Consider the following 23,879-nt stretch of genomic DNA (forward strand, 5'->3'; position numbering starts at 1 on the left):
TTTTGACCCAAAAAATGTCATTTTGATGCGAAAAATCCCAAACAAAGTCAGAAAAATCCCTAAATTTATGGGATCACTCGCATAAACATAAAAAGCATAGATAAGCATCATTTTTCATCAATATACCATTTTGGGTCACTTTCGATGCAATTTTGCAGCGCCGTCTGTTAGCTGCTATTTTTGACAAGTTTTTCTCGCATCAGTCTTTATAGGCGAGATGAGTGTGCCACCATGAAACACTTGGACTATGTACATTGTTAAACCAAATTAAGCATCTTATCAAGTGGAAAAGCACACAAATGCGTCACATTCAGGGCCACGACTCCCCCGAATAGGTATGTACATGATAATGACCGCAGTAGACGCTTCAACATATATCACAATATGTACATGATTGCTTTTATTTGCATACATCGAGAAGTGTCAAGAGTGAGACGAATGTTTTTATTTCACACTATGTACGTGCCACGGCACGACTACGTATAGGCAAAAATATCGCTCTCAGTCTCCGCCTCGGCCTGGCAAACAAGGAGGTGTCTATTTTTGCAAAGTCTCTACCCAACATTGACTCGATAGATGCAAGATATTCTCTCTCTCTCTCTCTCTCTCTTCCTCTTACTGTGTCCCTAGTTTTTCAGCTGAAAGGGGCTGAGAGCATTTCCTGAGATACTAATCTAATGAAGCTCATAAAATGATCGTAGGTCAATGACTACCTGAGGAGTCTTTATGTATGCAATCATTTGGACATTGGTGTAGACAGTTCAGTTGGGACATGAGGAAGTACGCTGCTTTTATATTACACAAGATGAATAGAATGTAATGAATAAAAGAAATCAAAACTTAAGCGAGGATTTGTGGCATGCTAATGTAGTTCTCAAATTTGGAATCTTTTGAGGGGTTACATATAAGATGCTTTCCAAAATCCTATGGTGGATGGATTGGCTACAATCACAATCTCTAGCAATTATCAACCTTTGTACTTGGGTGTAAAATAGAAAAGAGGAAGCTTTTCTTTCCCTGTTTCTATGCGTGAAGTGGTGGTAAAATTACACTGGCAGTAGTTAAAGCGAGTATATATGTGGCTAATTCTGGACACATTTCTTTTATAGAGAATCTAGCAAGATGCTTATGAAAATGTTTCTATGTGTGAAGTGGTGGTAAAATTACACTGGCAGTAGTTAAAGCGAGTGTATATGTGGCTAATTCTGGACACATTTCTTTTATAGAGAATCTAGCAAGATGCTTATGAAAAGGTTCGGCTGAAAGATGGGGGGGGGGGGGGGGGGGGGGGGGGTTAACTATTGCTGGACCTTGCTCGTCATGCTGCGAGTTCAACCCCTGCTCTCAGATGACAATGTTAAACGAAGCAACAAGCTGAGAGGAATCTTGGGAGATTCCCAATAATCGAAACGGGCACATTAATGTGGAGATTTGAAGCTCAAAAAGGGTGAGATGTCCGTGCTGATTGGGAGACCATGATACTAATTAAAAGACCGTAGAAAAAATGACAAGTAAAGGAATCTTGTAGATTACTAGGGGGAGAGTAGGATAGAGCAAGACAGTGTTCTGGAAAAATCATTTTCACAACCATACAAAACTCCTTTTTAAGGATTTTCCAGAAGGAAACCTTCAAAAATAAAGCTAATTTTTACTAATTTTACACTATTTTGCCCAAATTCTAGGCGGTGGATTTCTCCCTTGACCCTTTCTCTCAACCCGAATTTTGGAATTTCAAAGCCGCACGATTGTAAACCGAGACAAACTTTTTTGAACACTGGAGCAAGACTATCATACATCAATTGATTACAAGGGATGAAATCATAATAATAACTTTTCTTAGGCCCAATCTATGCACACCCCCATCTTACATCCGTCTTCATATGTACACTCGTGCCAAAACCGAGGAATTAATCGTAAGTGGTGCCCTGCACAAGAAGCTTGGGCTTAATTAAGCATGGGCTCTATTCAAAAGCCAAGGTGTTGGAATCTACCTGTAGTATTAAAAAGAGTCAAAATGGACAACACTGTCAATATCAAATAGTTCCAAGAAATCCAAAGCATCCTCCATGACTTCTTCCTCCTCACATTCTAAAGGAATTTGTTGTAAGGGATCTAAAGAAAGGATGGATTCGAGGGGCTCCAATATCGGACCTATGGCTTGTTGTTCCTCTTTACAATCTTCATGGGCGGCGGTAGTCGTCCTTGCCTCGTCCACAATCCGCATCACCTCCTCTTCACTTTGCAATGGAACGTCCAAATCGATTAGATCGTGGTAACTCATCGGATCGAATCCGAGAACCAAATCCATTGGAAGATTCCTCAGAAACCAAGGGTGGCGCATGATCTCCCATATCTTTATCCGCTGATCATAAAACACACATCATGAATATTGAGATCTATAGTAATTTTTGGCAAAAAATAATTATCATTCTACAAGATAGCACAAGAAGATTTAGAAATTTTCTTATGTAGGAAAACCGAGTCTTTCTCAATGTTTTTCATACAATGCGTAACATCATGAGCTTCTGCTCGAGAGGTACCGCATACCTAGCTAGGTACGATTGGGGGCAGCGGACCACTGGGCCGACGGTCCCCTGGCCCCAATCGTACCTAGCTAGGTATGTTGCGCCTCCCTCACAGAAGCTCATGATGTTGAGGTAAGTCACAATGTGGGAAATATTGAGAGAATTTGTCCAAAACTTCATGTGTAGATAGGCTTTTTTTTTTCCTTACAGTTATTGTTTATTGTTTTTCTTATAATGACAAAATTTATGTGTTAGAAGAAATGTATTGGTTGAAGCTAGGTTCACAACATTAGTTAATTTTATGAAAAAAATGATGGTGTTTTAGAGAAAGTACCTTGCTTGGGTTGGCAACAAAGATGGAGGAAAGCAAATGGCGGCATTCTGAAGAGACTCGTACGTAGCTGGGGATTGAGTATTGAACGTTCATTATACGCTGCATCCAAAAAACCAAGTTGCTATTTGTAAGAGACATGCTGCAGAGACGTTGATGTTGAAGACAAAAATCAAGACTGCGTTTACCGAAATGGACTTGCGCATGTTTTTGGGGTCCTTGGGATCTTCAAAGGGGTAAGCCCCCACCAGCATCACATACAACGTCACTCCACAGGACCATACGTCTGCTGTCTACACAAACAATGTAGATATCTGCCCTTGTTATATAATAATACTCACAACCAGGGATAGGGCAACCACCTATTTACAAATCCTTAATTAAGTTGTGCCTCAATGACCTTAATCATTTGTTTTCATAGTTAGCAGAGATGACGGAGAGGTTGTTGAAGTAGTTGCCCACCTATCTCTCTCTCTCTCTCTCTTTCTATCACCCAAGTGTGGTAGATTGGTTATGCCATTTCCCTCTTGAATAACAAGTCTCTAGTTCAACTCTCGTCGAACAAATCTTTGAGGTCTCTTGCGATAGTTTCCCACGACAAATCTTTGAGGTCTCTTGGGATAGTTTCCCACGACGTTAAAAATTCTCTTCTTCTTTTTTTTCTTCTCTCTCTCTCTCTCTCTCTCTCTCTCTCTCTCTCTCTCACACACACACACACACACACGCGCCAACCCCGTCTCCGCCTTGATATCTGCCCACAACCACACCATCGATGTGTGTGTGTCTGTGTGTCGGGGAGACGCAACAGGTCTGTACAGAGGCTCTGGACTCTCTCGTCTCTCTCTTTCTCGTTCTCGCTCTCTCTACACACTACACATTTTTTCCACAGGACAATGACACCTCTCTCTCTCTCTCTCCTCTCTCTCTCTCGGGGGGAGCAGATTTAAGTATGCTTAGGAAAAACCATTTTTCCCGAATAGTGCTCTCCACTTAAACGGCCGCAGCCCACAACACCACTTCCTTGTGCTCCCACTTCGAGGTGGGAGCTGCCAGCCATTACTCCAAGGTCTCTCTCTCTCTCTCTCTCTCTCTCTCTCTCTCTCTCTCTCTAAATTTGTGTATCCTCGGAAAAAACCATTTTTCCTGAACAGTGCTCCCCCTCAAGCTCTGAGCCACTTAAACGGCCATAGTCCACAACAGCACTTCCTAGTGCTCCCACTTGCCGTCGATCACTGTGGCTCTCTCTCTCTCTCAGAGAAATGGTGAGGGAGCATCGGGGTGTGTGTGTGTGTGTGTGTGTGTGTGTGTGTGTGTGTGTGTGTGTGAGAGAGAGAGAGAGAGAGAGAGAGAGAGAGAGACTCTCTGTATAACCTTTCTCTCACCCAAGTGTGGTAGATTGGTTGTGCCATTTCCCTCTTGAATAACAAGTCCTAAGTTCAACTCTCCTCATTGGATTGATCTTTAAGGTCTCTTGGGATAGTTTCCTACGACGTTAAAACTCTCTTTTGCTCCTGTGTGTGTGTGTGCACGCGCGTGCGCGCACACTAATAAAAAGAAAAAAATGGTATAAGCTTTCTATCATTGATCAAGTGTGGTAGATTAGTCATGCAATTTCCCTCTTGAATAACAAGTATTACGTTCAACTCTCGCCATCAGATAGATCTTTAAGGTCTCTTGGGTTTCCTACGATGTTAAGACTCTCTTCTTCTTCGGTGTGTGTGTGCAGGGGGGGGGTGTGTGTGCGTGTAAGGTTTCCAATTTTTGAAACCTTAAAGATTGTATAAAGCTAATCAAACTGATATGATTATTGAAAAAACAATGTAGAATTGTTCGACCGTGGCAAATATTGGTATTTTTGGAACCATAATCACGACTTTACTATGGTTAGAAATTTTTAGAACTGAATTCCGATAAAAACTGACATAGTTATGGCCACTGGAAGTTTATGCTGTTGATTAAATTAATTATATAAATTATAAGGTCTTGGTAATCATTGTTGTAAAAGACTGTTATCATAAAATCCCTAGATATTTTCAAAATTAATCATGAAAAGGGACAGAAAAATAGCAGGGTAGATTTGGTGCATCTGGGGACTGTGTAGAGCAGTGATGAGCCTGCCCAGGCCAGATAAAGCAACAGGTGGCACTAGAGGGAGGCCAGATAAAGCAGCAGGTGGCACTAGAGGGAGGCTGGGCATTGCCTTGAAGTGCAAGGAACTGCCAGAAACAACCTATGAGCCCTAAAAAGCTATAAAAAGGCCCCCCCTCTTCACAATTGAACACAGACTCGGAGTCTTGGCAGATTTATCTTGCAAATAAGAGAACTCCTCACAGAAATTACTTAGAGAGCAAAAACTCTTTGTAACTAATCGAGGCTACTACTATGGCTCCAAAGAGGACCCGGGGAAATCCTCAGTCCGATGAGGACGATACAACTCACAAGAGGGCTAGGGCATCCCATGACAATGAGGCTGGGCTTAGTAGTAGGCCTACGGAGAAGAGTCTTCAGGCACCAGTGCAACAGCAGATGGCGGATCAGTTTCAGGTGGGTTTCCATTTATTCAATTAAGTTTTTTTAAATAGTTTAAGTTCTTTTATAAGTTAACATTGCATACATAAGAAGAGAGTAAGAATCAGAAAAGGAATAATTGGCCAAAAACGGAAGGTAACTTCCAAGAAACCAACGAGCATTGTTTCTACTTGGAAAAGAATCGTTTGGGCCAGAGTAACACGGAACGGGCCCCTCCCCTTCCCGGAACGCGTTACCTAGGGGGTCGGACAATCGGAACGAAAACGCAGCCATATCGAAACGCGAGCAAGAATGGTCACCGGAACACCAGCCGGAACAGCAGCGGGAACGGATGGAACAAGCGGAATGGCGGCGGAACGACCTGGCAGAACATTTTTTTCAAAAAAATCTGTCCGTTGGACAGAGTTCAAAAAAAACGGGCGGTTGAGATTTTTGAAGGCCTTGCAAGTTGCATGGGTTTTGGGGGGAGATCTTTCCTATATAATAAGCCAAGGCCCTCAAGCCTCAAGGCAATGAAGCAAGCCCCTCAACTTTCCTTTCCTCTCTCAAGAGTCAAGGGCCAAGGCATTGGGCAAGGCACTCTCTCTCTCCCAAGGCAGTCTCTCTCCCTTCCTTGGGTCTCAAGGCTCAAGCTTGACGCTTGCAAGTTGCCGCTCCACTTCTCTCTCAAGCTCCACCTCTCCATCTCTCCATCTCTCTCAATTGTCGAGTCTCGAGTCATGATTCACTCATTCATCACCTCTCTCCCTCTCCCTTGGGCCTCAAGTCTCAAGCTTGAGATTCAAGACTCCACCTCTCCATCACTCTCTACCGCGCCATTATCCCCCCCCCCCCTCTCTCTCTCTCTCTCTCTCTCTCTCTCTCTCTCTCTCTCTCTCTCTCAAGATTCCTTCCTCTCTCGAGTCTCATCACTTATGGCACAAGCTTCCGCATCAAGTGAACGTGATCCCTTGGGTGCCAAGAAGAAGAAGGACGAAGCATCATGGTGGGATGAAGTGCATTCCCGAGTGTTGGGAAAGTCAGGTGGTGCACGCATATGGAAGTGCAAACTATACGGCTTCGAACGGCAATCCGGTACAACCAAATTCCGTGCTCACCTCCTTAAGCTAGAGGGACAACAAGTAGCAATATGCAAGGCCGTCAACGAGCAACGGTTGAAGGAATTTGAAGCCAAGGATGCCGCCATCAAAGCCAACAAAGAAGAGAAAGAAGCGGCAAGGTCTAAGCGTCCCGCAATCGATCCCAACAACTTGGTTTTTCCCTCTTCTACACCTTCATCGGTTGGTGGTGATAGCAATGCAGTGACGACGAAGACGGCGGCGACATCATTTCGATCGGCATTTTCAATGCCTAATACTACTCCGGTCTCCACCCCCAAATCTCACTAACGCACCCTACATATCACTTGGGATCCAAAAAGGAAGGAGGTTGTGGATGCAAGTGTTGCCCGCTTTTTCTATCATGATCACATCCCCTTTATAAAAGCTCGGTAAGACTTACTATCATTTTCAATTTTTCATACAATCAATCATTTCGATTCTCCTTCTCAATTAAATAGTAAATACTAATACCTCTTGTGTGCAATGTCTAGGTCGGAGTACTTCAAGACCATGTGCACGAGGATTGGAGAGTATGGGAGACGCTACGTACCACCCTCTTCCAAGGCCCTCTGCACTACTCTACTCGGTAGAGAGAAGGCCGTTGTGGAGATGGCAACCCTCAACATGAAGAAGCAATGGACGAAGTATGGCATGACCCTCATTGCGGATGGATGGAGGGACACTAGGAGGAGGTTCATCCATGGCATTGTTGCCTATTCCAAAGGGGAGATGTATTTTGCCCACTTCCATGACGCCACGGAGACAGGAAAATCAGCAGATGTCCTTGCGGGTGAGTGGGCCTCCGCCGTAGAGACCATTGGGTCGGACCTTGTGATAGGTCTGGTCACCAATGGGGAGGCATCAAACAGGGCAGCCGGAGCTATTTTGGAAGGCACTTATCCTCACATCACGGTGTCTTTTTGCATGGCACATTGCCTTAACAACCTCTTGAAGGATTTCGGCAAACTACCTTGGATAGAGCCTCTCATTGCATCCACGTCCAAGGTGGTTGCTTTTATCAACAACCACAACATACTTCGAGCCGAGTTCTTGAAGCGACCGGAGGGCAAAGTGCTTCTAAAGTATTGTGAGACCCGCTTCGCCTACAACTATCTAATGGTGAGCCGCTTTGTAGAGTGTCAAAGTGCAGTGCGGCAGCTCTTCATCAGTACAGAGTTGGCTCAGACTACCCATGCAAGTATAGTCGCAGGGATCATTTGTACAGGGAAGGTGGAGGATCCTGAGTTCTGGGAGTCCCTAAAGAGTATTGACAAAATGGTGAAACCAGTGATCCACCTGCTTAGAGTGATGGATGGCATGCAACCTTGCATTGGCAAGGTCTATGAAGCAATGGATCGCATGGTCGAGGCCCTTGAAGAGTATGAGCAAGACCCAGATACGCTCGAAGAAATCAAAGAGCTTTGCAATAGCAGGTGGAATGCCTATAGTTCACCTCTTCATGGTACAGCTTTTGTGTTGGACCCAAAGTTCCAGGGTGTAAAGCAGGAGCATGATTCGGAGGTAAATACACATTGGAACACCATCTTGAAGAAGCTTCACCCTGAACGTGACATGCAACGCAAAATAAAGGATCAGCTTGCATTTTACAGGGATATGCGAGGATCATTTGGGATAGCCGATGCCCAAATTGATCGCACCAAGATTTCCTCCGTCTTGTGGTGGCAAGAAAATGGTTCAGATGGTCCCGATCTTCACCAACTTGCCGTCCACATTCTCAGCCAAGCGGGTAGCTCCTCTTACTTGGAGCAATTGTGGAGTGTATATAGCCACATTGCAACTAGAAAGAGGAACCGACTTGGGAGTGGAGAAAGCAAATGACCTTGTTTTTGCCAGTGCAAACTTAAGAATGCTTTGCAAGTCAGCATCCAAAGTGACAGATCCCTTTCTACAGTGGGAGATGGAGACAGAGGCAGAGGTGCTTGGAGAGGCAGGAGGATCTACCATGAGGATGAGCCTATGCAGGAGGATTGGGATGATATTCACGACGTCCAGGACTCCACTACAAATTGGGAGGGGGGATGTTCTTCTGCCCCTACCTAGAGGTGAACTTCAGGCATGAGTCATGACTCATTGCTCATTGGTTTTTGACATTTGTTTCCTTTGTGGCCGCCAGATTTGCCCCCTTTTTGTATTGCACTACCATATGAGTGATTGAGTCTTGACATGTCACCTATTGACTCTTACAATTGTTATTTAACACTCTTAGCCTCTACATGTATTTTTGTAGCGCCTTGGTTGGCCTTGTAAGCCATCTTTATAATCTATGATCTATCATCTTTTTTCTCCAAGCTTTTGTGTAGAGTATGGACTCTAGATTCTATTCTTCAACTCTGAGTTAATGTTCTTTCTATGAAGAATCAAGATGCTTTTGTGAAGGATGATCCCAATTCATGTATTGTGTATTGCGCAATCGCGTGTAAGCCTTGGCTCTTAAAACTGAAGAATCATTGCAGAGCATGTCTAAATAGGATTCTACTTGGACTAATGGGTGTGTATGGCTCTCTACTAACATATAGGTTAAATCCAACCTAATTTAAACATATTTTTCAACTTACCGTTCCAGCCCCCGTTCTCATTCCGCCTTTTTTTTTTGTTGGGGGGGGGGGGGGGCGTTCCGAAACGTTCCGGAGACCCCCGTTCCCATTCCCTGTTCCCGTTCTGGATAACTTTGGTTTGGGCTAAGATTGGTTGACATAGGAAAGAATGTTTGATCATCCTTAAGACAGCTTGGCTCAAGACACCTCCAACTCCTTGGTATATTTTGATGAATTATGATGGTATGAACGATGAGTTTCTACCCCGTGTCATGTCTTGATATTTCTACATAAGTTAGGATATTGTTTTTATCTTAGGGAAGCCGCCCGGTTGTATAGGTAACTGGTTTAGTGTATGGGCACCCCAAACCTTGGGTGGAGGTTTATCCACCCCGGATTGTGAACAAGGAATGGGTGCAGTTTTTCACCCTTAGATGGTCTTGAAACAAGACGAGTACTGGTCATGGTTATAATGAACAATGTTTTGATTAGCAGTACCCTGTCTTAAGTTTAAAGATGTCTGTTTGCTAAAAGAATGCTTTTCAATGTTGTCTTTAATACTTGATTGAAAGAATCACTGTGACGGAAAGTTAAAAGAAACCATTATTTTAAATGTTAAAATAATGTGATAGTAATTAGAAAACAAAAGAATCATGTGTGAGTGCGGGGTGGTAAGTGGGGATTGGCTAAGATTATCAATCATGGACGGGTGGACCTGATTAGTCAGGTAACTATCCATCCCTGCGTACTAAAAACGTTTAGAAAACTTCTTCACTTGGAAGAGGAGTCTACCAACGGTTGTGCCCTCACATCTGATAGGGGAAAAAAAGCGTTGGTTGAGGATACCTTAGCCCAACTTGTGGAAGTTATAGGGCCGAAATAGTTTTGGACTTTTAATATGTTGTCCCGTTTCCGTTGCGAGACAGGACTAGGTCTTCTTCTAGGGCTATAGACCCGAGCCATTGTCAATGGTAAAGGTCTACTCCTTGGATTTTTTCTTGTTGATTTTTATTAGGCCTAGAGACCTATCAAGGATCCCATCCCAATCTTGGTATAGGTGGGTTGGGGATCTCACAAGTGGTATCAGAGCGTGTGTTAATTAAAGTCTTGAACCTAGGGAAAAGTTTAAGGTGTTAGGTTAAAATAAGTAATCTTTGATAAATTCAATCAAAGACGTATTTAATTGAAAAGAGGGAGAGAAAGAAAGAGAGAGAATTATCCCCATCTTTGCAGGAAGATTTCCATCAGGCCTACCGCAAATTCATGGATTTCAACATTAACTTTATGAAGACTAACCTATCCCGACGCTATTCAATGCGAAAAAGCGTGATGAAATGGCTAAATATGAGATTTTCTCCTTCCACTTGGAGGATCAAGTGGTCACGATCTGGTGGAATTTTGTTCATTGATGCGGGAGAGTTAGAAGGTTTAGAACTAAATATGAAGAGACTCAAATGGGTCGAAGATCTTCAAGTGATTGAAGTATACTTTTTCATTGGGACGGAGAATCTAGAGGAAACCACTGTAATAGATGATGTCTAAGTATCACAAAATCAGTGGATGTTTGATCAGGTGTCTAAAGTAATCTACCCAGGTAGATTTAGGCCCATAGGTGTAGGCCCGAGTTTTAGAGGACCAAAAGATGTTGTATATTTTAATCCTTTATCTGATCCACCCAAAGTCCACAAGATTCTAGTATATAATTGTTGTTACCCTTTTACATAGTAGGATCTTCATGGATTGTATTAACTCTTGTACATACTATGGTTTTCATGGGTAGGCTATAAGCAGTTTTGTTTATGGTTTGGAAATTGTCTTCATCCTATGTGAATTTTTTTCTTAGTATGAGATAAGTTAAAAGCGTAAGTAAGAGAGATTTTTATCTAGTACTAAATTCCACTAATTCAATCTCAGGATAATACTCGCGTAAATAGCCTTTACATTGTTACTCAAGAGAAAAAATTACTACTAAAGCAAGTCCAACTCCCTACCTTCAAGGGAGAGGCACCCAATTTAGAGCAAGATGTCGAAGCGTGGTTAGATGCTATAGACAACTATTTTAAAACTGCAGGAACTGCTCAAGAAAACCAAAAACTGTTGGGTATGTTCCATCTCAGCGGAGATGCCAAACTTTGGTGGAAGCAACATTGCAAAGATAATCCCACGAATAGTCCATCTTGGGAGAAAATGAAGCAAGCAATCAAAGAACGCTATCTCCCTCCTGCACATCAGGCTATCAAGATGAACTGTTGATTTTTATTAGGCCTAGAGACCTGTCAAGGATCCCATCTCAATCTTGGTATAGGTAGTTTGGGGATCTCATAGTGCACGTGCGCGCACCTTAATAAAAAGAGAAAAATGGTATAAACTTTCTATCACCCAAGTGTAGTAGATTGGTTATGCCATTTTCCTCTTGAATAATAAGTCTTAAGTTCAAATCTCCTCGTCGCGGATAGATATTTAAGCTCACTTGGGATAGTTTTCTACGACGTTAAAACTCTCTTCTTCTTCTTCTTCTTCTTCTTCTTCTTCTTCTCTCTCTCTCTGTCTTTCTCTCTCTCTCTCATATTATTCTAGTCGTGTGTCGTGACTCGCTATGGTTGGGAGGTAGTGAAGCGGGCGTGAACGCAATCGCAGTAGAGGTGTTAGGAGGTGTGATCGCTTTGAGGGTAGCCTGTCAAACTCTAAAAGGACCCTCTTGGGCCTTTTCCCTGTAAATCCCTCCTCTTCTACTTTTCCCTGCACACATGCACATCACTTGCCAAAGACAAAAAAGTTTGATAGAGAGATAAACCATCTATGACCAAAAAAATTGAGGGTTGTTTTGTCTAGGTTCTATAAACAAAAAATTACAGTAATAGCCTAAACTTCTCTTTCTTGTGTTTGCATTGCACGAAAGCTTCAATCCCTACTTCCTAAGTTTTATTCTTGATAGCTATGTTGACCAATTTTGCCCGAATTATCATTGGTCAAGTCAGCTACTTTTAAGAATAAGTATCTACTACCATGTATAGATGAACCATTAGATCAATTACATGAAGCATGATATTTACAAACAAATGTTTTCTCTAATGGTATCATCAAGTATGCATACGAGTTGCAGATATACCCAAAAACGCCTGTCGAATATAGTTCGGGCATTACGAAGTTTTCCTCGATGAAATTCCTTGCTTGTAGCGCTATAAAAGAGGAGCATTTGAAACATCTTAGACAAGTGCTCGATTTATTACATTAGTACAAGCTTTATGCCAAGGAGAGAAAGGGTCATTTCTTGAAGATGGACACCGATTAATTGGGCATATTATTTCAACAAATTGTATATCAATGGACACTTCCAAAGTGGATGCAATTCTTCACTGACTTCATCCTACTAATTTAGAAGAGCTCCAAATTTTTTTGGGATTGGAAAGTTTTTACTATAAGTTTGTGATAGATTATGCAAAACTTGTTGGTCCTATGATGGACCAATTGAAAGGCAAATGCATGAATTTCGTTTGTTGGGAGAAGATCAACAGCATAGTTGTGGATAAACCCAAGGTAGCTTTGGTATCAACATCTTTACATGCTATAGTTGATCAACTTAAATAGTTTTATCTAAATACAGATGGTATTTTTAGAGCTACCGATAGAGTAGGGGCTTTCAAGAGTACTAAACTTGATAGTACACAATGGAATTGTAGATGAAAGAGTAAAGGTCAATTTGCAATTGTGTTTTTGACCATTAGAACATAAAATGGTTCACGGGCCAAGTTAATTGGAAGGGTCAAAAGGCTAGGTGGACTGAGATGATGCTCCATTACAATATCACTAAGTTGGATATAATGTAGTAGAATATGCTCTCAATAGAATGTTGGATAAAATGTAGTATTAGATGTTCTCAGTAGAATGTTGGAGATTACCTTTTTTTTTTCCAAAGAGATACAAAGTGAGATTCTAGTCTTCCTCAAGGGAAGATGTCATCATGAGAGACCCTTAAAAGGCTAGAGGAACTAAGGCATGCTCATCTCCACTCAACCATATCCTTTTATAGGCCTGTAACCCACCTTTAGAATCCCACGAACATGCATGTCCTGCCGGCCTTGCCTAGGATCTGTGCCTCCTAGTCTAACCCTTGTCGTGACATTACTCCCATCTTGAAGATGAGTTTTTTTTCCTCGTAAACAAAAGTGAGACCTCTCTTGTTAAGAAGACTAATGATTTCTCAAGTGGTACCTTTCTCAAGTTTGTTTGTCAACTTGACCTATACCATACCATTCAAGAATACATTTAGGTTCATGCGGTTTGAGTGGGAGGTTCAATGAAATCAACAAGAACATCTCGATCGACTACATTGTTATCCTTATGCAAGCATATATGTGAATGGCTTACATGAAAAATTTGATGAGTGTAAGAGTTTTTATGTCATATTTCCAACTTGCTTGAGTAATTTGAATGGTCCATAATATCTAAGACATAACATGGGTGTAGGGCTAGTTTTTAAACTTTCTAAATGCTTTTAAATATGTAAAAATACCGCTTTACCTTCCTTGAAAGTGACTTGCTTATGTTTCTCATCAATGTACTTCCTATATCTACTTTGTGCTTATCCTTGACTTGCTAAATTTTCTTCGTGCCCAATGCCACAGCTTTTGATGACTTAGGTTGAAAACCGTACATAAGTACCTCATGCTATGAGCTGATGTGAGATTTGAAATGGCTCGCTGCTGCTCACACCCCCCTGCGCACGCACGTGCAACCCCCCCGCCATCACTCACACCTCCCCCCTCCTCCCTCGCGCTGCGGGCTATCTTGCTCGCTGCCTGCTCTGTGCGCAGTTTCTCCCAGCATGCAGCCCCCCCAGACTCAGCCCCGCACCACCCACTCCAGCCCCGTGCCCGCCCGCCTCAGCCTCGCGGTCCCTCTATCACCCCCCTCCCCTTTTTTTCCCCAACCTTATCCGCCTTCGTGTCACTTTCTCAGCTCGCAGGTAGATGATATTTCAGCCTATTGTGAGTTTCTCGTCACCATCGCCCTTCTGGATTCAGCAACAGACACAAAATGGTGGCATCTACTCCACCTCAGAGGGACTCTACAGAAGCCCCCTCGCCTGACACCGCGGAGCTGACCCTTTGACTTGCTCTGTGCTAGAAGAGCAAGCAAGCTTGATGGCTGAAGTGGAACGCTTGCAAGCCACTTCAGTTATCTGCAAGATCATCGGCACTCGGCCCAGTCGGGGCGAGGTTCGGGATCTACTTCAAGCCCACCTTCCCTCCGATGTGGGCAAGATCACCGATGTCCAGATTCTCGGGAGAGGGTACTACCAAATAGAGTTCGAGTCTCCAAAGATGACGACCAAGGTGATTTTGATGAACCAGGGAGAGTACCTCCCTCTTCTCCCTAGGATTGGTTCCATGTTCAGGACAGTTCTAGAGTCTCCGCTTACTGCAGCTTCAGTTGTGGCCAAAGCGGCAAGTTTACCTACTATGCGGGTTCTTGTTCGAGAGACACTCTCCCCCCGAAAATGGTATTGCTGCCTTGGGTGAGTGAGGGTTGGATCAGATAGAGCGTAGAGTATTCGGGCCTCCTGAATCACTGTTTCATTTGCAGACAAATGGGCCATTTAGCAAAGGCCTATCCTCGCAAGAGATCTCGACCCACAACGCATGCGCAGTCTCCCAAGGCTGAGCATGCCCAGCAGCCAGATACACAGGACGCACATGCTGGTACCTCGACAGAGACTAGCGATCAGACAGATGATGGTTAGCATGCGCAGTCTCCCAAGGCTGAGCATGCCCAGCAGCCAGATACACAGGACGCACATGCTGGTACCTCGACAGAGACTAGCGATCAGACAGATGATGGTTAGCATGCGCAGTCTCCCAAGGCTGAGCATGCCCAGCAGCCAGATACACAGGACGCACATGCTGGTACCTCGACAGAGACTAGCAATCAAACAGATGATGGTTAGCAGCAGGTGCCTGGCGGGGGCGGCCTCACTGCTCCCCCTGGTGGCCGACCTCCTGCAACTCAACAGCATTGGGTCCAGATAGGGAACCGTTTTGACCCCCTTTAGCAGGACTCGCCTGAGGAGGCCCCGTCCACTTCAGATCCTCCGCCTCCACCTCCTCCTCCTCCTCCCTCAGACATCCCTCCTCTCTCCTCGGTGGGACAGCCTCATCTCCCGACCCCTCCTTCACTCCTCCTTAAACGCAGGAGAGTGGACATGCGTTTGTCGCGAGGCGATCTCTTGGTAGTGCTTTCGCTATGAGCTGTGTGGCTCAGGAGGGACAACCCCATCTGAGGACGCCTTTTCTGGTGATGACTTCTCCTTTTGTAGGAGTCCCTAGAGGTTTGACTAGTTTAGACATTCGCAGACGCTGGGACTTCCTCCACTACAACTTCACACAGTTCCTGGGTGACCCTTCTCCTGACCTGGAGGAGGATTCATTTCGAGTCCACATCCTCTTTCTTGCAGCTCGAGGCATTGAGGCTTTGGACACAGCGGTGGGTTTCTCCTTCCCGTTGTGCAGTAGGGATCCTACAGAGTGGACCCTGCACACAGTTCTTGACTGGCTCCAGATTTAGACTACTAAGTTCTCACACCACATAGGAAACTTAGGGGTGAAAGATCTGGTACAGACACTTTGGCCTCTTGCCAAGTTCAGCGTGACGCCACCGGATGCAGCGGGTTGCACGCACATTGTGGTGCATCTATTTGATGACACAAGATCCTCTTGGATAGAGGATGTAGCCCTTCGGGCTACACGCTCGGCTTGGGCCTGGGAGGAACAATCACTCCATACGCACTTGTCTAGAGGTCGTTTGGATGTGGATTACTCCCCATCCAAATTGGCCTCAAAGATAGCGAGGTTGGCTGTTGTTGCAACATCTATTTTCTCTCACTGACTTCATGAGGATCATCTCATGGAATGTGCAGGGATTAGGAGGGCCCCAATTTCAACATCAGAAGGGTCGGCTGCGTCATGAGCTTCAGTGATGCCTTGTGGGTGGTGAGATTGATATTCTTATGCTACACGAGCATCAACTACGTGAGAGCCATATTAGACGGTGTGATTAGATTTTGCGTGGTCTCTATGAGACGTTTTGGTCAGTTGCATTTGGACCTAGAGGCATCTAGGGAGGGATATGTATCACTATTGCGGATTCTTTGCAACACGCCATTGTGAGCAGAGGTATTATTGTACCAGGCAGAGCTCAATGGATTACTATGCAGGTTTAGGGTTGCCTCATGGGTTTCCTGAACATTTATGCACCCAATGCGGCAAGTGCACAGGCATTGTTCTGGTCTCAGGTTGTGGAGTCTTTGTCGCATGCAGAGCAGTAGTGTGTTGGGGGGGACTTCGATATGTTGGACCCCTCTGATCGGATTGGAGGTGGCCATGTCACGGAGCACGGGGCTGAGCTGGCAGCTTGGGAGCAGATTTGTATGACTATGAGGGTTTCTCATGTTTAGCAACACTCAAGTTTTGTGAGACCCCTTGACAGCTTGGTTTTCTCTCGTTCCAGTCGCAAAGTTGGAGGAGTGAATCGATCTAGGATAGATCGCTTCTACGCTAGTGACCGCATTTGTGACTTGGTGGGTCAGTTTGCATCTTGGCTGGGATATCCTTTTCGGACCATCACCAGTTCCTCACAATGACAGATAGACAGAGGAGGCGAAGCACGATGCTACGCATTCCTGAGAGGAACTTGTTGCACTCTGAGCTCAGAGAGCGAGTGGTGGCTCTTTGGACAGAGGGCTTGGACATGCAGGACTCTCCTACTGACAAAGTGGCCTCTGGACTTGCTCAGCTTAGTCAGTTCTTTCTTCAAGAGTCTACGGCCCGCCTCGCTGCAGCGAGAGAGGAGGAGCAACGTCTTTGACGGGGCGTTGCTTCCTTGCAGAGGATGCAAGAGCAGCACCCAAACAATCCCTGGTTGGAGGAGCAGTTGCAACAGGCTCGCCAGGAGCTTGCCAGCACAGAGGAGAGGTGTCATGAGTTTGCTTTCCATCAACATGCATCTCAGTGGACCCAGGTGGGTGACAGAGTGACGGGGGCGTTCTTTGAGACAATGGGACCCGGCATGTGTACGCCAATGTCAACCAGTTGAGGAGGCCTGACGGGTCAGTTGCTTCAGAGCCAAAGGACATGCGTGCAGCTGCTACTGACTTTTACTATGACCTGTTGTCAGCAGAGCCTCAGTCAAAGCGTCAGGATGCATGCAGAGAGCAGTTTTGGGCACACGTGCCTTATCTTGTGACTGAGGAGATGCACCAAAGGCTTGAGCTGCCTCTTCAGCTAGAGGAGATCCACATGGCCCTCAGAGCTCTTCCCCGTGGTAGTTGTCCAGGTGAGGATGGTTTGACTCCCAGTTTTTCTTAGAGTACTGGGACTTCTTGGCTCAGACCTCTGCAACACTTTTCAGTACATCTTACACACATGAGAGATGCCTAATAGCATGAATGAGGGCTTGATTGACCTCATTCCCAAGGAGGGTGGCTCCTTGGATGAGATTCCGTAGTGGCGGCCCATCACCATCCTTAACTCAGCCTACAAAATTCTTGCCAAGGCTCTAAGTTTGAGGATTCAGCCACTTCTAGATAGCGTTATACATGGGACCCAGACAGGTTTTGTCAAGGAGCGTAGTATCCTTGACATCATCTTTACTTTTTGGGAGGCATCTGCCCTCGTGTGCCTTCGTCGTGAGGATCTGGTGATACTTCTTCTCGATTTTGAGAAGGCCTACGATAGAGTTGACTGGGACTTTATGGAGGGCACTCTTCGCAGGATGGGATTCTCAGCAAATGCCTGGATTAGAGGTGTGTGACCTCTTTACAGACGTGCACACATTCAGGTGCTTCTGGAAGGAGGTAGAGGGGATCGTTTCATGCTCACACGTTCAGTCAGACAAGGTTGCCCTCTTGCTCCCTCCTCTTTTTGTTCTATGCTGAGGCGATGAGCAGATTTTTGGTTTCACAGTAGGCTGGTTTACGTGGCTTAGCTCTCCCTATTCGGGGCGATGAGCTACTGGATGTTGAGTTTGCAGACGACTCAGCTTTGTACTTGGAGGGTCAGGAGGCCAACCTACATAGATGTGAGAAAGCTCTTTGAGACTTTTTGTTGTGCATCAGGTGACTAATCGACTGGAGGAAGACACTGGCTTTCTCGGTTGGTAGTGCTTCTACGCCTGATTGGCTGCCAGGTGAGGGCTTTAGATGGATCTCCCCAGGGACTGCAGTTCGATATTTGGGTTGTTAGGTTGGCTTGGACTTGTCTCGTGAGCAGTAGATTGCTCCTCTCCTCCTGTCAATCAGGACGAAGCTGTTACATTGGATCTCGGCACGACTTTCTTTGGCAGGGAGAGTTGTGGAGGCCAACCAGGTGTTGTTGGCTACTATGTGGTACATCACTTCTTGTTAGATCTTTTTGAGCTCCTATACCAGGCAGGTAGAGAGGCTGATCAAGAACTTCCTTTGGTCAGGGCGCGACACTCAGATAGTCCGAGCCAAAAGTGGCTTGACAGGTCATCATTCTACCTTGTTCTCAGGGGGGCTTGGGGATCATAGACCCAGCACAGCAGAGCAGAGCCCTTCTTGGGAAGTTTGTTGTCAGAGGACTACTTCCAGGGGAGGATCCCTGGAAGGAGTTTTTTCTTCAGCGGCTCAGAGCTAGAGTGCCTCAGATAGGAGGCCCTTGGAGATATTCCACCAGATGGATTTTCACAGAGATTGTTGTGGTTCATCAACACAAAGAAAACTGAACTAAAATACTACCCTTAACCTCACATAACTCAAGACTACATTTAGATACAGCAAGTGATACACAGATAAAATATAATAGAGCAAGAATGTAACTCAGAACAGAACTCAAATCCATTCTATTCATCAAGAAAAGAACTAAAACCTCAACCCATTTCAGTCGGATCCATACAAGCGCAGAGTGAGCTTATAAGCCTGCTTCACCTGAATGTGGTTATAACAACCTCAGTCTTTGGAATACAACTAACTGTTAAATATCTACAATACAACTGACCATAATCTGATCTATTATAATCCGACAAAGCGTATCCGATGGACCATCAAACTACATCCGATTGACCAACACTCACATACTAGTCTGCATGTCACAGAGATGCGCAGAGTTGGCTTGAGCAGGAGACTGGAGGATCGTTTTGATGTGAGCCTGCTTCGCTCTTGGGAGCAGCTGCGAAGAGGCCTGGAGCAGCGCCAGCTCACTTGCTCGGAGGAGCGCTTGAGACAGCTTCTTGTTTGGAACTCCATGATCAGCACTCAGAGAGGCCACTTGGTTGGTAGTAGGCCTCATGTTGCTTGGGGTCCCATGGCTGAGGATCCAGCATGCACTCTAGGTGACTGGCTACAGTTCTCAGGTTTGTCAGAGGAGCTTCAGAGCATCCAACTACAGGGCATGAGAGGGGTGAAGAGCATGTGTCAGGACATCACAGAGGCAGTACTAGCTAAGTGGCTTACACCTCTCAAGACTGGAGATCCTCATCGCAGTTCCGGCTTGATCCGAGACTGTACCTGCCATGTTTTTTGAGCTACAGGACGAAGATCGATTACACAGAGTCTCAGTAAAGGCCCCACAGGCTGCAGAGTGTTGTTTTCAAAGGATTCGAGCAGTGGACATCTGTGGAAGGACTTGTTTCATAGATCCTGACCCAGCAGCTCTTAGGACAGGCCATTGGAGGCTGTGGGCTTGGGAGAGTTGTCCACTGGCACGAGTGTAGTGGGATCCAAGAGAGTGGTTTTGGAGGGACCCTTTCTCCTCAATCGACCATCCAAGGGTCCCTTTCTTTCAGTACACTGTTCGACTAGGACGCAACATATTGGCAGCACGGAGGGAGGCTCGTCCCGCGCAGCTCCTCATTGGCAGGGGGAGGGTCTGTCTCACAGCTGAGTTCTTGTCAGCTTTTTGGGCGAGGTTGTGGGACGCCAGACAGCCGCCGCGAGTCACGTTGTTCCAGTGGTTGGTTGCACATAGAGCTACAGCAGTAGTGGGGAGCTAGCTTGTACATAGTGGCCTCTCGACAGCATGTGCAACTTGTGACCATCCTTTGGAGAGTCAGTGTCACTGTCTTTGGGACTGCCCTATGGCACATTAGGTGTGGCTTCGGGTCCTTCGGCTAATGCCAGCTCTTTCCACACCACGACAGTACACTTGGAGGGCATCCGTCTTGTCTACTCTCACGGACCCTGCACTACAGTTTGAGTTATCCTCCACCAGCAGGATGATAGTGATACAGGGGGGTCGACCTACACTCTAGCCTACTACAGAGCTTACTCCATAGGAGTGGTGCACTGAGAGATGGGTGTGTTGGGAGCTCGTCTATGGCCTGACACTCTGGTTCATCTTGCTGCTTCCACATCTTTGAGGCTCGTCTTATGCCACCAGCGGAGATTGTTCGAGACTTTTGGCTGGAGCTGATCCATACTCTCAGGAGAGAGTTCGAGAGACTTCAGGGGTAGCTCCAACCGCATGTGGGAGTGTAGAGAGGTGTTCCTTTGACTTTGGCACCCTGGGCCTTTCTTCACCATGGTCCAAGGTGTGCTCAGATGGCACTACCGTCCACCTGTATGGCTTTTCCCTCCTCCCATCTCCTGATTTAGTCCTCATTGTACATATGTTGTTTTTCATTGGGAGAGTCTCCCCATATGATTGTTGTAGCCCTCTCTAGCAGAGGTAGTTGTAGCCGCATGGGTAGTTTCATTATCTAATAGAAGGATCTTTTTCTTGAAAAAAAACCCGTTCATAGGTACTTAGTGAGAATTCAACTAAACGAATCTGCATTCCACGTCAGCTTCATGAGAAGTCAACTAAATGAATCTGAATTCCACCTCAGATATGTTGTTACTAAACACTAGGGCCCATAACACCTAGCATGCATGCATTAGCAAAAACTTATCCTAGCCTATAAAAGGTAAATATAGGTTTCTTATAATTGGGTGGAAGAAAGAAACTATTTCCACTATTGGAATGTTTGGTGCTAAAACGTTTGAACGATGGTAGAAAGTGAATATAAATCACAACTAGATTAAAAAAATGAAAATATTCATTGACATGAAATAGCCATTACTATGTGGTAACAAGCATGCATAATTCTAACCTAAAAATCTTAAACAATCATGCATTAACGTTGTTTATAGTACTTGTTGCATGAATAAATTGTTCTAGATAGCACACCCTAAAATATTCTTGATACCTCATGATTTAAATGCTCGAATAAACGAATTTGATAAACATGCAAGGACTTTGTCACAACACATAATTAAGAACCCTTGGTCTTGTTTTCGCAACCGAAAACCCTTCGTCAATTTTGTCTCTGTTGTAGCCGACACTAAATTCATACACATACAAAGTGATACCACTTAAACCACTAGGTAGATGTGGACATCATAGGTGTCCTTCCTACCATCAATAATTGTAAGCAGATTGGTAAAGTTAACTTGGAGCCAAGAACCTTGAGCTTGTTGAATTTTTATCTACTACCACTTGACAGTTGTAGATTACATTCACAAACTTGGTCGTACACAAGCTATACTGCTATTATAGACCTCCGGGGATGCACTATGTAATCATGTTAATGTACCACATGAGTTCAACAGGAGGGGTTTTAAAATGCAAAAATTAGGCAATTTAACATAAATACATTAAGATAAGGGATCATTTTATTCATTCAAACATTTTAAAAAAGGAGGTTTTTTTAATTACCCCTCGAATGCACATCATATAGGAAGTACTAAATAGTGCAACCCCCGAGATATGGACGCAGACAGTTCTAGAGACTAAACAATAATGTCACGTAAAGAGGGAATTATCATTCACAAGCTTGGTCATACACCAACTATACTGTTGCTATAGATGAAGACAATTCTATAGACTAAACAATAATGTCACTTAAAGAGGGAGTTATTATTCACAAACTTGGTCGTACACAAGTTATAATGTTGCCCCGAGCTATGAACGCAGACAATTCTATAGATTAAACAATAATACAGTCTCATTAGAAGCATGTATGTACTTGGCATGCATGTACTTGCATGGGTAGAAGTCTTGCTTTCCTTTCATTGTCAACCTTGTGAACCCTTGTTGCACCATATGCATCTTGTGAATCATCAAAAAATTCTTAGAAAATTTGGTGATGAAGACAACTGGATGTAAATGCACCCTCTTATGCCGCTCTCCAAAGGCCTCGCTCACTCAATTCTCAAACAAGCTTTGAGAAATAACCACTTGGCGTTAGATTCTTAATGCGATGGAATTCTCTACAACACTTTAAGAAACCGTGAAGCAAATATGCTCAGATTATGCAATTTTCACCCGTTATGCTTGACAAGGCCTCGTCCAACTATGGTAGACTATGTAAACTTTGGCAAGCATGGATCCCCATGAAGGAAACCCCCTTGTATATGAGACTTTACCCCAAAATCCCCAAAGAGGGAACCCAATATTTGCAAGTACTTATGTCCACCATAACATATCCTCAAGGATGTATGCATATAGCAATAAACATCGTGTACAAATTCCTGAAAAATAGCCTTGCTAGAGCATTGAATCATAAGCTTACAGCTACCCTTGGGAACCCAAACTAGGGGTATATAAGAAATATCAAGCTTCCCATCATGGGCAATGTAGAGTAGAGATCATGAGCAAGAGAGGATGCTAGTGCCCTCTACGAGCTTCACCTAGTAGTGTTCCAGTGACATAAATGCTCCCCTTGCCCTCACAACCCTACCGAGCACACCAAGGCGTGGAAATCTGCAAGTTCCGAGAGAGAGAGTGTGTGTGTGTGTGTGTGTGTGTGTGTGTGTGTGTGTGTGTGTGAGAGAGAGATGTGTTTCCCATGCTTCTCACAACCCCATCAAGCCTGCCATGAAAGCTTGTGCATGGTCATGAAAAAAATTATCAACCCCTCCTACTTTCCTAGAAGTTAATTGCTTTAATACCATTGAAAGACTAGAGTAACTAAGTCATGCTCATCTCCACCCAACCGTATGCTTTTATAGGCCCGTAGTCCACCTTTAGGATCCCCTAAACATGCATGTCTTGCTATCCTTGCCTAGGGTGCGTGCCCCCCTATTCTTACTCGTCTTGATAATCCTTCTCACTCCAATGTTAGTAGTGCTTCTAACACAGTTATTTTCTATCACGTGTTCAATTGATTCGATGGAATAAATTTGGGTACCTAGTCCATAAAGGAGAGTATATGCATTATGAGGAGTAGAACACGGATCACCAATAGCCAATGGGCCAACCCAAGTAGAAATGGCATATCGTGGAGCAAAAATGGACTAACCACAAGACCCGTGAGTGGTACTACAAGCCAGAGTATGTGGGAAATGTGCAATACATTCCAATGAGACCACAAGGGTAGCCTATGTATAGGCATCCACAAAATATAGCTCAAATATACAAACCTGCAATAGGCATTGGGAGACCTCAACCAGTTTTAGGTCGACTAACTCCATTTCAAAGAAATCATTTCGTTCTTCTCAAACTCAGGTATCTTGACAAACCTGTGGATGAGAAGTCTTTAATGCCAATAATGGCCTATTTCAAAGTTATCAATGAAAGAGGGATGTTATGTACTAGAATCTGCATCAATGATGGTACCTATCTACTTTTCTCTTTCATTGCAAATCAAGGGGCTAGACCACCAACGTTAAGACAACAACAACAATCTAACCCAAGGCCAAGGGATTATAATTGCCATAATCATGGGAATTATGATCATTGGAAGAACAAATGTCCCCATCCCAATAAAAATCTAGTACCACCAACAGTCTATTGTTATGATTTTGGCAAAAAGGGTGAAAAACTTCCTGAGAATTATCCGAGAG

At 44.5% G+C, this 23,879-nt stretch overlaps 1 protein-coding gene across 1 annotated transcript in view; it reads right to left on the reverse strand.

Moving 5' to 3' along the window:
* Nucleotides 1-1,590: 1,590 nt before the first annotated feature.
* Nucleotides 1,591-23,879, reverse strand: part of LOC147461393 (serine/threonine-protein kinase SAPK3-like) — a 29,117-nt gene continuing 6,828 nt past the window's right edge. Inside the window, exons 7-9 of the mRNA XM_086508957.1 lie at nt 3,045-3,149; nt 2,860-2,958; nt 1,591-2,362 (exon numbers count right to left, since the gene is read on the reverse strand). Coding sequence (XP_086365083.1) covers nt 2,000-2,362; nt 2,860-2,958; nt 3,045-3,149 — 567 coding nt within the window. The 3' untranslated portion in view covers nt 1,591-1,999. The remainder of the gene's footprint in view (nt 2,363-2,859; nt 2,959-3,044; nt 3,150-23,879) is intronic.

Source organism: Adiantum capillus-veneris, chromosome 3 (assembly GCF_014529385.1).
Source record: "Adiantum capillus-veneris isolate H3 chromosome 3, ASM1452938v2, whole genome shotgun sequence".
Lineage (NCBI taxonomy): Eukaryota > Viridiplantae > Streptophyta > Polypodiopsida > Polypodiales > Pteridaceae > Adiantum > Adiantum capillus-veneris.